The following is a 13,875-nucleotide window of genomic DNA, read 5'->3' as shown; positions in this document are numbered from 1 at the left end:
ATAATTTACAAATTGTTTATTTCTGCAAGGCCATGTGCGCGTCCACAGTAATGTAATATCCGGTTACATGTTTCACCAGTTCATAGTACTTCTGTAAGCATGCCAGTGCGGAATTCACTGTGTTTCTCGACCGAAGACGCGGTTGGAGTTGTCATTAATAAAAAGGTAAATTTTATTAATTTAATCCCACCGCTCATATTGTACATTTATGACCGACGTTTGTTCTGAAGTTTGGTTAGTCTAAAAAGGTCGTTGCTGTATTTAACACAGGACTGTCAACTTTAAATGACTGTTTTGATTTCTTTGGCATTTTTTCATGGCTTATGTAAATAATCACATGATCATCAGAGCTGTTTAATTCTGGTTTACACTTATGAAAGATTGTTATTGCTCCATAAGCATGTAAACATCATATAAATCATATTTAAATGTGATATATTTTGAATTTGTTAATAGATTTAAGATTGCACTTTCATAAACACATGGTTGTAAACACAGAACCTCATTTTAGAACAAGTAAAATACTAATTCACATTACAGTTAGAAGAAAGAAAAATGTAAGTTAAATATTAATGCTTATATAAATGATTGTTACAACGCCCTTGTTCAAAACCAGGTTTGAGGGATCCAGACTGATACATTTATTATTTATTTGATACTTAATTTTATTTTAAATGAATAGTTTATTAAATAATATTTATAAATAATGTTTTATAAAAACAAATAATATATCATATAAGTACAAAAAATAATATTTTGTTTGTTAAATTATGTTTTATAAAATAAAAATAATTCAACATTTTTATTGCTTCGCTCTCAGAAATAAAGGTATAAAAGCTTTCACTGAGACAAAATCTTTCAAAAGGTTCTAATATATACCATTTAGGTACTTACAGTGGGTACGGAAAGTATTCGGACCCCCCTTAAATTGTTCACTCTTTGTTATTGCAGCCATTTGCTAAAATCATTTAAGTTTATTTTTCCCCCCATTCATATGCACACAGCACCCCATATTGACAGAAAAACACAGAATTGTTGACATTTTTAAAAAAAGAAAAACTGAAATATCACATGGTCCTAAGTATTCAGACCCTTTGCTGTGACACTCATATATTTAACTCAGGTGCTGTCCATTTCTTCTGATCATCCTTGAGATGGTTCTACACCTTCATTTGAGTCCAGCTGTGTTTGATTATACTGATTGGACTTGATTAGGAAAGCCACACACCTGTCTATATAAGATCTTACAGCTCACAGTGCATGTCAGAGCAAATGAGAATCATGAGGTCAAAGGAACTGCCTGAAGAGCTCAGAGACAGAATTGTAGCAAGGCACAGATCTGGCCAAGGTTTCAAAAAAATTTCTGCTGCACTTAAGGTTCCTAAGAGCACATGGGACGTTTGGGATGACCAGAACCCTTCCTAGAGCTGGCCGTCCAGCCAAACTGAGCTATCGGGGGAGAAGAGCCTTGGTGAGAGAGGTAAAGAAGAACCCAAAGATCACTGTGGCTGAGCTCCAGTCGGGAGATGGGAGAAAGTTGTAGAAAGTCAACCATCACTGCAGCCCTCCACCAGTCGGGGCTTTATGGCAGAGTGGCCCGACGGAAGCCTCTCCTCAGTGCAAGACACATGAAAGCCTGCATGGAGTTTGCCAAGATGGTGAGAAATAAGATTCTCTGGTCTGATGAGACCAAGATGAGCTTTTTGGCCTTAATTCTAAGCGGTATGTGTGGAGAAAACCAGTTACTGCTCATCACCTGTCCAATACAGTCCCAACAGTGAAGCATGGTGGTGGCAGCATCATGCTGTGGGGGTGTTTTTCAGCTTCAGGGACAGGATGACTGGTTGCAATTGAGGGAAAGATGAATGCGGCCAAGTACAAGGATAACCTGGATGAAAACCTTCTCCAGAGTGCTCAGGACCTCAGACTGGGCCGAAGGTTTACCTTCCAACAAGACAATGACCCTAAGCACACAGCTAAAATAACAAAGGAGTGGCTTCACAACAACTGTGACTGTTCTTGAATGGCCCAGCCAGAGCCCTGACTTAAACCCAACTGAGCATCTCTGGAGAGGCCTAAAAATGGCTGTCCACCAACGTTTACCATCCAAACTGACAGAACTGGAGAGGATCTGCAAGGAGGAATGGCAGAGGATCCCCAAATCCAGGTGTGAAAAACTTGTTGCATCTTTCCCAAAAAGACTCATGGCTGTATTAGATCAAAAGGGTGCTTCTACTAAATACTGAGCAAAGGGTCTGAATACTTAGGACCATGTGATATTTCAGTTTTTATTTTTTAATAAATCAGCAAAAATGTCAACAATTCTGTGTTTTTCTGTCAATATGTACATTAATGCAGAAAAAAATGAACTTAAATGATTTTAGCAAATGGCTGCAATATAATAAAGAGTGAAAAATTTAAGGGGGTCTAAATACTTTCCGTACCCACTGTATACCTTTAAGTTACTTATATGCACACTTTAGGGGTAACAAAGGTGTACATTTTAAAAGGGTGTCGCCCCAGTGACAGCCTTTGTACCTTTTTCTGAGATGCAAATGATTTCCAACATCTTAACTCTCTTTGTCCAGCTATGATAATATGCCGTGTGAAGCCGCTGCTCTCTTCTTGATACTGTATGGATCTCAGCGCGGTCAGGCTCAGTCAATAGCTGAAGAGATCTGCGAACAAGCTGCTGATCATGGATTTACAGCTGACATCAGCTGTCTGAGCAACCAGGACAAAGTATGTTTCTTAATACCATTACTTTCATGGATATCAAATCTTAGACAGCCACATGTCAAAACTGACTAATGCATCTCGTGCATTCCCATTCATCCCCAGTATAACTTGGACAGCGAAATCCGGCCAGTTGTTTTTGTGGTTTCCACAACTGGTGATGGTGACCCTCCAGACACTGCTCAGAAGTTTGTGAGAAAGATCAAGAATAAATCTCTGCCGCACGACCACCTCTCCCATCTGCGTTATGCACTGTTAGGTAAGATGATCTTTCTGTTATATAAGTGTTAGCTCCACCCATGAGCACTTTTTCATAATGTTATATATGCAGGTCTGGGAGACACAAACTATGCAAATTTCTGCAACGGGGGCAAGACCATTGACAGCCGTCTGCAGCAACTTGGTGCTAAACATTTCTATGCCACTGGGCATGCGGATGACGGCACAGGGTAAGCATGAATGTTAAATAACCATATAAAAAGCAGATTTTCTGATAAAATGCCTTGTCAAACTCTGGGACTCTTTTCTTTCTAGACTTGAAGTAGTGGTGGATCCTTGGATTGAAGGACTCTGGGACGCTCTGAAAAAAACATTTTCCAGCATGTCTGCTTCGGATCAACAGGACCCTGCCCATAGTGAATGTACACAGGACAATAATCATAAAAATGCATCCGGCCAGGAAAATAACAAGGCAGATCTAGAAGTTGATCTTAATCTTTTAAAGCTGAGTGAAGTAGACTCACAAAATGGGAAAACTGACAGCAGCGTTGCAGAGACTCGCTCTACTTCATTGGTTGCATCTCTGAAGCAATCTGTATCACCGTTGTCAGAGTCTGTTCTTAAAGTTCCCGCACTTCCCCCTTCATATCTAGAGGTCGTTTTAAAGGAGGCGTCAACTGAAGGGGTATGGACTTACTGGAAAATCAACATTTATAGAGTATAGAGATTAATCTTTAATACCATGGGTCTTTTTTCATGAGACACAAGAAAGGCAGAGAATTAGAGATTCTGTTTCCTTGTAAAACCATTTGCATAAAATCATTGCAATAATTTATGTAAGCATGGATTTAGGAATATTTATGCATTTCATTATAACCCACTTGGGAGGCGGGAGGGTGGGATTTGAATAATTGTGTTGGACAATGGGTGGCATTTGAGTCAAAGAGGTTGAAAACCACTGGTATAGATAGTATGGGATCAAATATAATTTCTTTGTGTCGGTTCACAGGATGCAATCCCATCTGGTGAAGACGGTTATCGTGAAGTGTCCATTTCAAAAGCAGTTCAATTAACTCAAGATGATGCAGTGAAATCTGCCATCTTACTGGAGCTTGATATTTCGGTAAGTCCATATATAAGGGGTGCTGTGGCATCTTGCACCAATATACAGTATATAAAATCAATGTATGCAGAAGTTATAACATCTTCTAGCCAAGGTATTCAGCTATATTAAAGACCCCAAGTTTTCCTTGCTGTGTGATGTACTGTATTTAGTGACAGTAATTTACAGTAAATTTTAGTGGGATATAGCTATATATTTAATAGCTAATAAGATTAAGCTAATGTTTGGTATGAACTAAGAAGCTTGCTATTGCTAGCCAACGATATAAAGGCCCCAATATATATACACACTGATCAGGCATAACATGACCACAGACAGGTGAAGTGAATAACACTGATTATCTCTTCATCACCTGTATATTAGGCAGTAAGTGAACATTTTGTCCTCAAAGTGGATGTATTAGAAGCAGGAAAAGTGGGCAAGCGTAAGGATTTGAGCGAGTTTGACAAGGGCCAAATTGTGATGACTAGATGACGGTCAGAGCATCTCCAAAACTGCAGCTCTTGTGGGGTGTTCCCGGTTTGCAGTGGTCAGTATCTATCAAAAGTGGTCCAAGGAAGGAACAGTGGTGAACCGGCAACAGGGTCATGGGCGGCCAAGGCTCATTGATGCACGTGGGGAGCGAAGGCTGGCCCGTGTGGTCCGATCCAACAGCCAAGCTACGGTAGCTCAAACTGCTCAAGAAGTTAATGCTGGTTCTGATAGAAAGGTGTCAGAATACACAGTGCATCACAGTTTGTTGTGTATGAGGCTGCACAACCGCAGACCAGTCGGGGTGCCCATGCTGACCTCTGTCCACTGCCAAAGGCGCCAACAGTGAACATCAGAACTGGACCACGGAGCAATGGAAGAAGGTGACCTGGTCTGATGAATCACATTTTCTTTTGTATGTGCGTCGCTTACCTGAGGAACACATGGCACCAGGATGCACTATAGGAAGCAGGCAAGCCGGCGGAGGCAGTGTGTTGCTTTGGGCAATGTTCTGCTGGGAAACCTTGGGTCCTGCCATCCATGTGGATGTTACTTTGACACGTACCACCTACCTAAGCATTGCTGCAGACCATGTACACCCTTTCATGGAAACAGTTTTCCCTGGTGGCTGTGGACTCTTTCAGTAGGATAATGCGCCCTGGCACAAAGCTAAAATGGTTCAGGAATGGTTTGAGGAGCACAACAACGAGTTTGAGGTGTTGACTTGGCCTCCAAATTCCCCACATCTCAATCCAATCGAGCATCTGTGGGATGTGCTGAACAAACAAGTCTGATCCATGGAGGCTCCACCTCGCAACTTACAGGACTTAAAGGATCTGCTGCTAACATCTTGGTGCAAGATACCACAGCACACCTTCAGGGGTCTAGAGGAGTCCATGCCTTGACGGGTCAGGGCTGTTTTGGCAGCAAAAGGGGGACCAACACAATATTAGGAAAGTAGTCATAATGTTATGCCTGATCAGTGTGTCTATGTGTATATATATTACCCCTATTTAATTATGCAGTAATGTCAAAATTTAAATACTCATAAGTTTAGTTTAGTTTAGAATGTAGTTTTGGATCAGTCAAATAGTCATGTTTATATTTTCCTCCAACCAAATATGTATATGTTTTGTTCTCTGTGTAAGATAAGCGTTATAATAAATGTTCTCTCTCCAGGAGCAGGACATTACTTATCAGCCTGGAGACTCCTTTGATATTCTCTGTCCAAACAGAGCCAGTGAAGTTGAAGAGTTGCTGCTCAGACTGGATCTGCAAATGCAAAAGAATTATGCTGTTCAGGTCAACTTGCTTAAAAACAGCAGTAAGAAAGGTATTGCAGCCATTGTTGACACAATCAGTTACACCAGGAACATTCTCCTCAAACTGTGCTAGTAAAGAGATAGCATAATATATTCTGCCAACAAGTCAGAGAACTAGATTAAGATTGAACAACCAGAAATGTTGCATAAATACATACATAGCCAACTTTTTTTTCTTTTACAGCAGCAAAGGTTCCACTTCACATCCCACAGAACAGCTCTTTGCAGTTTATTCTCACCTGGTGTTTGGAGATAAGGAGCATTCCAAAAAAAGTAATTTTGTGTTATTAACCTTATTGAACATGATAGTTGCTGTGCTGTTGAAGTTCTGAACCTTTGATTTAGCACTAGCTCCTACTTTATACGCAACAGTGCTTTTGATGTACCGGTGAGTATGATTTGTTTAGCTTTCATGGGGCAGTAGTCTGAAGTTCCTGGACAGACCCTGTTCTCTTGTTCTTTTAGGCGTTTGTGAGAGCGTTGGCAGACTTCACTCGGAGCGGTTCAGAGAAAAGAAGGCTTCTGGAGCTGTGTAGTAAAGAAGGCTCAGCAGACTACAACAGCTTCATCAGGGACACCAACATATGTGTGCTGGATCTCCTTCAGGCCTTTCCATCCTGCCTACCTCCGCTCAGCCTCCTGTTTGGTCAGTAAACACATGTGATCTGCTTTGAATTTACTGGAATGGGGATGCTTTTTACATTTCATATCTGCATATGCAGTTTTCATGGTAAATGTGCCTGATGTTTGCAGTGCTGGTACCACCAGGTGGCAGTAAAACAACATCAGATCAGAGGTTCAGCTTTGCTTTTTTTTGCTCTCCATCTACAGGCAAAACACTGTTCTTTAACTTAAAATACATTTTAAACTTTGCAATAGCTGTATTGAAAGTCTCACCAAAGCATATCAGGGCACACAAGAATAATGATGATACATTTTGCAAATATTAACTAAAAAATTAAGGCAGTCAGTCAAGATTTTTTAATGATTTTTGAAGTCTCTTATGCTTGCCAAGGTTGTTTATTTGATAAAAATACATTAAAAATAGTACTGTTGCAAAACACTATAACAATTTAAAATAACTTTTCTATTTTAATATTTTTTAATATGCAATTTATTCCTGTGATGGTCTTTTCAGCCATTACTCCAGTCTTCAGTGTCACATGATCCTTCAGAAATTATTCTAATATGCTGATTTGGAATTTTTCTTATTATATTCTTATATATATATTTTTTGGAAACCATGATATATTTTTTCAGGATTCTTAGAAAGTTCAAAAGAATAGCATTTATTTGAAATATAAATTGCAACATCATTAGTGTCTTTGCTGTTACTTTTGGTCAGTTTAATGCCTCCTTTCCGAATAAGAGTATTCATTTCTTGGAAAGAAAAAAAAAGAAGAAAAAGCATTGGCTGTCCGGTAGTGTAGGTTTTTCACACTGTCTGAGAAATCACTGTGCCATGTAATTGACTTATACAAAGATGACATTTTGTAATAATAAACCTTATACAGTATAATCCTTCAATGTTTCGTGGATATGTTGTTTTGGAGGTTTTTTGTCGTACAGTAATCATCTGCTGTAAAATGCAATAAAATTCTCCATCAAGGTGAGAAATGTGCAGTCACCTTGATTTTGAGAAGCAGCTGGTATAGCTGAAATTATTAATACATATCATGCTTTGGATATAGAGAACTGCAGGATAATCATAATGCAGTGACCCTCGCTGATTTATGCGGACGTGGCCAGTGGATTGTTGCATTGGATGCGTGTACATGTAAAGTTTTAATCTGTGCGAAATACTGCGACTTTGGCAAATTAAGGATTAACTTGGTCATTCTCCATGGCACAAATCGACAGAGATGCTGGTACAGCAGTGTCTGACAGCACATTCATTTTATTTCGAAAATCACTCTGCACTGGTGTGTTCTGACAGTAAGATCATTGTCATCAGTCAAACAGTTTCTTCCCTGACTTTCAGGCTTTTCCGACATTAAAAAACAGATTTTTTTCCCACCAAAGCACCATGTGCCTTTTTGATGCATTTGTTTGCACTGACGAGAGGCTGTAATTGCAACAGCTGCTCACTGTATTCAATGTTTGATTGTAATTAATTGATAATATTGAAGACCTTCAGCATTCGCATATGGTGTGCTTGAAATGAACATTTTCAAATTGATTCATCATTTCAGCGAATTGGAGAAAATTATATGTCAGTTTTTGACTGATGAAGGGGAATTTTAAACACTATTTGAGCTGAGAAACCACTGCTTTTAACACTAGAACTACCAAGGCAGTCATTTTGACCGTTTTAAAGATTTGCAATGTAATAACTTTGTTGAAATAAAACCCATATAACTACAGTTCCATGACTTTTCTTAAATTAATGTAAATTTTATTTTAACATTGTTATTTTATTAAAATTACAAAACACAAAAGAATTCTGAGTATTTCTACCTTGAATGGCCATAGCGGTCAATTTGACCGCACATATTACAGGCGTTGTATCTCCTCATCGCTTTTTCCCGCCGTTAAAGATGTGCGTAGTTGTTGCCTAGCAACCTTTCTCTGGCAGTTTTGTATGCTTTTGCTAAGCTAAAACTTAGCTTTACCGTCAAAATGGCAACAAGAAAGAAAATGACTGTCACTGAGGTTTTGTCCTTGCTTGAGAACATTGATGATGCAGAGTCTGATGGAGGAGCAGAGAGCGATGTCTCTTGGTCTCTTGACAGTTCGTCTGACACTGATTCTGAGAGTGATTCAGAGATAATTCCGGTTTGTAAAAAAAGATTTTCTAGATTTCATTAGAGGCTGCATAAAATTGTTTCTGATTCGTGTGGTCCAAACATTTCCGATAATGCTAAAGCATTGTAAACTCCAAAAGTCAAAATGTATTGAATAAAGACAGATGTAATCATTTCCAAAATTCACAATATGTTTTTATCTAACAAAATATTCTGCTTCATTTTATATTTGTTGACATTTTGACTTTCAAAAACAACATTTTAACTGCGGTGAAAAACTTTGATCTCCAGCTTGCCGGATTCAAATTGCGGAAAGCAAATTGCGGCATACACTTTTGTGGGAGGTCTAGTAGCTCTTACACAATAATATCACAAACATATTATATTATGTATGCTTAAATTACCCCACATTTTTCATAAAACATGACCATAGAAGCTTTGAAGTAAATATAACATGACAAAAATGACATTCACTGCTGTCTGGTATGAACAGTCAAAATGACCGCTATTGGCAGTTCTAGTAGTTATAGAATTCCGGTAGTGCTAGTGTTAAAGGGATAGTTCACCCAAAAATGAAAATTCTGTCATAATTTACTCACTCTCAAGTTGTTCCTTCCTTTGAATTTCTTTCTTCTGCTGAAAACAAAAGAAAATATTTAGAATAAGTTGATGGATCCCATTGACTTCCATAGTATGGAAAAAAAAAATACTATGGAAGTCAATGGTGTCCATCAACTGTTTGGTTAGTGACATTCTGCAAAATATCATCTTTTGTGTTTAGAAAAAAAAACCCCAAAAAACATTGAAAGCCTTTTGCTATAATGTATTATAACTATATTATTGGGTGAAACCAAATTCAAAAATGGTCATTAAAACACATTTAAAGCTTTGTTTGGAAATGTATGTATTAAGTGAATGTATTATTATATATTTTATATATGTATAATTATATATTATTATACATTACATGTTTTTTTATACATTTTGAATATTATAATATTTTTGTAAGTGATTACAATATATTCTTCCTGCAGCTGCTATCACTGCATAATTTAAAAATAGGAAAACAAACCTAAAGCAAAGGTGCCAGTAGCTTGTCTGTTTTCTCACATGAAAAACAATTTATAATGTATAATATGAGAAAATGCATTAAATTCCCTCACAGCCTCTGCATCAAGAATATGAAAACTCTTTTTATTAATGTGTCAGTAACCAAGAGCAGATGTTTTTCTGTTTGGGACTTTAAGGCACGACTAGGAAACTCTAATACAATAAGAGTTTTGACTATGATATGCTTTCAGAGTCTTCAGTGAGTGTGTAATTCAGTTGTACTTTTTCTGTTTGTATCATCCATCATTTGCATTTACATCAGATTCAACCTGGGTAATTTCACATGCATGCCCCTTTTTCCACATGTTGAATATCCTGTTTAAAAGTAAATTGTGTCTGTTTCTGTGAAAAGTCTCTTATGCTCACCAAGACTGCATTTCTTTTACCAAAGGTAGAGTAATAATGTAAAATATTATTAACTCTATTCTTTTTAAAAAAAATTTTAATGTTAAGTTAAAAAACAAATCAGCATCATTATTACAGTCTTTAGTGTCACATGATCCTTCAAAAAACATTCTAATATGCTGATTTGGTGCACTTTTTTTTTTTTTTTTTTTTAAATGTTATCATTGTTGAAAATGGTTTTGCTTAATATATATATATATATATATATATTTTTTTTTTTTTTTCAGAATTTTTGGCTGAATATTAAGATACATGTTCAAAATCCAAAATTATTAATCACTGACTTATTGTTGGCCTAATATTATTGGTCTAGCTGATATTTCCATTTGCAAGTAGCCTCTAGCATTCTTAAAACTATATCTTTTATATTATATGTAGTGCACTTGCTTTTAACATCAAGCATGTCCTATAAAGGCAGACAAAATGAAACACTGTTGTGAATTTAGCTATTCTGAGAAATTAGCCCTCTATAGATAAACTCAATAGGCTTGGGTAACATCCAAAGAGGGGATGCCCTAAAAGAGAAACTCAAGGCATGGTTGAATAGCCTCAAGGTCACAATACCATCTCCAACTCTGATTTCTCCTCTGCTTTATTACAGAACATTTGCCAAAGCTTCAGCCCAGAGCCTATTCCGCTGCCAGGTAAGAGACCTTGTTTTAAACACCTGTGCTTTATATTTGGACACACAAATTAAAGCAAAGACATATCCAGGTTTTAGGTCATTATTTCTGTCTCTATCCTCTTTTGATGTTGTGTGGTTTATTATAGACAGACATGAATTCAATATGTCACTTTTGCTTGATGATACTCTATTTGTTGTGATCAAAGTCAAACACTGGATGCGCCTTTCAAAACTGCCTGCCACTTTCATTTGTTTCCTGTCTATCTCATTTGGCTTGTAAGTGGTCGGGCATCTACACTAATGTCTTATGTTCAGTAGGCTGATGCTGGTAGAATGCACAGAAACATTAGGGCTATGAAATATTAAAGTCCGGTCAGCAGGGGTCCCCAGGGCCTGATACAGGCAAGCCATTAAGGGAGAGATAATGAGGTCCACGACCACCGGCTTGCTCATGTTCATGGTTGGTTCTGGATTGTTAGCACTTAGTCTCTTATTTTTGTCTCGTTCCTCAGCTCCAGCCTTCAGCACCCTGGGAAAGTTCATTTTGTGTTCAATGTTGTGGAGTTCCCTGCATGTCCCGAGCATCCAGCGAGGACGGGGTTGTGCACAGGCTGGCTGGTTGATCACGTCTCCTCAATCTTGCGGCCCCTTGGGACAGTGCCGGCTTCAGAGCGTCTAGGCACATCAGCCCTGCCGAAGGTTAGCACTGTAGGCATTACACATTAGCGAGCCCGTTCACCTTCAAATTAGCTTTTCGCAGTCCCTGGGAGGATTTGGGCTGAATTGGGTTGTTTGATTGAGGTAAAAGCTGGGCAGAAATAAGCTCTGGAGAAAGTGTACTAATCCTTGCAGCAGAATAGACCAACAACATCATAAAAGCGTTTGGTTTAGATGCTATGTATAAAATGTATGGAATTGGGTTTGTTAAAGTTAAATAGATGTCATGTGTGGAGGATTACAGAATATAGGCATCCCATCACCGCTTGTAAATGATTGGATCTAAATGTCATGTCCAGGTACATGTCAGACCTCGCCCCAGCAGCACCTTTCACTTACCATCCGACCCCTCTGTTCCTGTAGTGATGGTGGGCCCTGGGACAGGTGTGGCCCCTTTCATTGGATTTCTCCAACAAAGGTACATTCAAAAGCTTTTTCCCCCCACCCAGCCATTCTTTTTTTTTTAGATATTATTTTAGTTGTCATGAAATATTAAGTTGTATTAGCAGTGTTGTGCAGTGTGAAAGGCAATAAAACATTTTTTCACAGATTCCAAAATTCTGGCTGATAACAATAAGCTGGTAATCATGTTCATGTAATGGCCAATAACTTCACAATATTATAAATCTTTACTACTTTGTTAAAAAATTGAACAAACACTAAATGAAATATTTTGAAATAGGCAGAAAAAGTTACAACTGTTAGTGAGCATCCTGAATCTGTTGGGAGCGGAGTTTAGATGAATATGTAAATATGTGCTGCCTGCTGTCCTCTCAATAACAAAATAAACACACAGTTGTGAGAAAAAAGCAGTTAGGAAAGCATTTGATTATAGCGATGTGAATATGTTCGCATGATCTCTGTAATCGGCACTCCTGTCAAGTTTATTTATATAGCACTTTATACAATAGTTTGGTATAAAGCAGTATTAAACATGAAAAAAAAACTGTGTCAATGTCACTTTCAAGTAGAATTACAACTTACATTTTTACTGTAAAGCAGCTCTCCTAAGTTCTTTTTTAACACATATCTGACCTTGACGGACTGAACAGAAGAAATGAACCAAAGGGGATTTCCAACTCTAAGAAGTTGGAGCACACCTACCAATTTCATATTTATTACGGACCAATAGTAAATAATGCTATTCCGGAAAGTTCACTTTGGTGAGCTGTTTCCAACTCCTAAAATGAACTCCAAACAAATTTTGTTTTGGTCTGATTTTATTCAAAATTACGTCAAGCCAGTTCGCTCTACAACTTCGCTTTAAAAGGATTAGTTCACTTTCAAATGAAAATTACCCCAATCTTTACTCACCCTCAAGCCATCCTAGGTGTATATGACTTTCTTCTTTCTGATGAACACAATCGGAGAAATATTAATAAATATCCTGACGCATCTAAGCTTTATAATGGCAGTGAGCGTTACCAACGAGTATGAAGCTTAAGAAAGTGCCTCCATCCACATCCATCCATCATAAGCATATTCCACACGGCTCCGGAAGGTTAATAAAGGCCTTCTGAAGCGAAGCGATATTTAACAAGTTATGAAGTAAAATATCTATCTTCTGCTGGACCGCCTTCCGTATCCAAATAAATTGTCGCATCAGTGAAGCTTTTTTTCCGTAAGTTCAATAGGGAAGGCGTAGGACGTAGTGTAAGCTTTTTGCTTTTTTTATATACACAGCAAGGCTGTAACCATGTCTTGAGCTTTATATATATATTTTTTTTTATTAAGCACAAAGAAACAGAACTGTAAAGGAAATTCTAGGTCTAATTCTAGTTGGGAAATAATCATTTGAGTTATTTGCAAATATTTGCTTTCATTTGCATTAAATATATTGTTAGTCCTGAGATTCTTCACGTTAGTGAATAAATAAATAGATCCTCTATTAGTATTTGAATTCCCTAGTGGTCTGGTGGTAAAATTTTTGTTAACCTCGTCACAGGTTGCAGGTTCTAATCCACCCTTATACGATGTTTTTTTTCCATATTAAAAATCAAAGATGTCCATCAGTCATTGTATATCAAGAGTCTCCACAATGGCATTAAGCCAAAAGAGAATGTAAACCCTGCCTACTTTGATTTGATTAGCCATCTCATTCATTTTGACATTGAGGAGCGCTGTTAGACCGGTGAGGCAGACAAGACTAAAAATTCTGCTCTTTTGAACTTTCTATTCATAGATAAAATATTAAGCAGCACGATTGTTTTTTTATTATCAACATTGATAATAATAAGAAATTATTCTTGAGAATCAAATCAGCATATTAGAATGATTTCTGTATGATCATTAAGACTGGAGTAATGATGCTTAAAATGTTATAATGTTTTAAAATAGTGAAAGCGAGTTTATTACATTAGGTCTTAGCATAATCAATGAAATTGTACCTTTTTACACATTGTA

At 37.6% G+C, this 13,875-nt stretch overlaps 1 protein-coding gene across 2 annotated transcripts in view; it reads left to right on the top strand.

Annotated features, from left to right (window-relative positions):
* The first annotated feature begins 16 nt into the window (after positions 1-16).
* Positions 17-13,875, top strand: part of mtrr (5-methyltetrahydrofolate-homocysteine methyltransferase reductase) — a 32,179-nt gene continuing 18,320 nt past the window's right edge. Inside the window, exons 1-12 of one of the 2 annotated variants that reach the window (XM_067378636.1) lie at positions 17-165; positions 2,589-2,742; positions 2,842-2,995; positions 3,068-3,185; positions 3,271-3,640; positions 3,965-4,078; positions 5,729-5,882; positions 6,059-6,144; positions 6,337-6,517; positions 10,732-10,774; positions 11,268-11,454; positions 11,772-11,890. In XM_067378636.1, the coding sequence (XP_067234737.1) occupies positions 2,599-2,742; positions 2,842-2,995; positions 3,068-3,185; positions 3,271-3,640; positions 3,965-4,078; positions 5,729-5,882; positions 6,059-6,144; positions 6,337-6,517; positions 10,732-10,774; positions 11,268-11,454; positions 11,772-11,890 (1,670 nt within the window). In that variant the 5' untranslated portion in view covers positions 17-165; positions 2,589-2,598. Of the gene's footprint in view, positions 166-2,588; positions 2,743-2,841; positions 2,996-3,067; positions 3,186-3,270; positions 3,641-3,964; positions 4,079-5,728; positions 5,883-6,055; positions 6,145-6,336; positions 6,518-10,731; positions 10,775-11,267; positions 11,455-11,771; positions 11,891-13,875 lie in introns of both variants that reach the window. The other variant, XM_067378635.1, reaches the window with a different exon arrangement.

This window comes from Chanodichthys erythropterus, chromosome 23 (assembly GCF_024489055.1).
Source record: "Chanodichthys erythropterus isolate Z2021 chromosome 23, ASM2448905v1, whole genome shotgun sequence".
Classification (NCBI taxonomy): Eukaryota; Metazoa; Chordata; class Actinopteri; order Cypriniformes; family Xenocyprididae; genus Chanodichthys; species Chanodichthys erythropterus.
The sequence above is the reverse complement of the archived record's forward strand: the minus strand, read 5'-3'. Positions and strand labels throughout refer to the sequence as shown.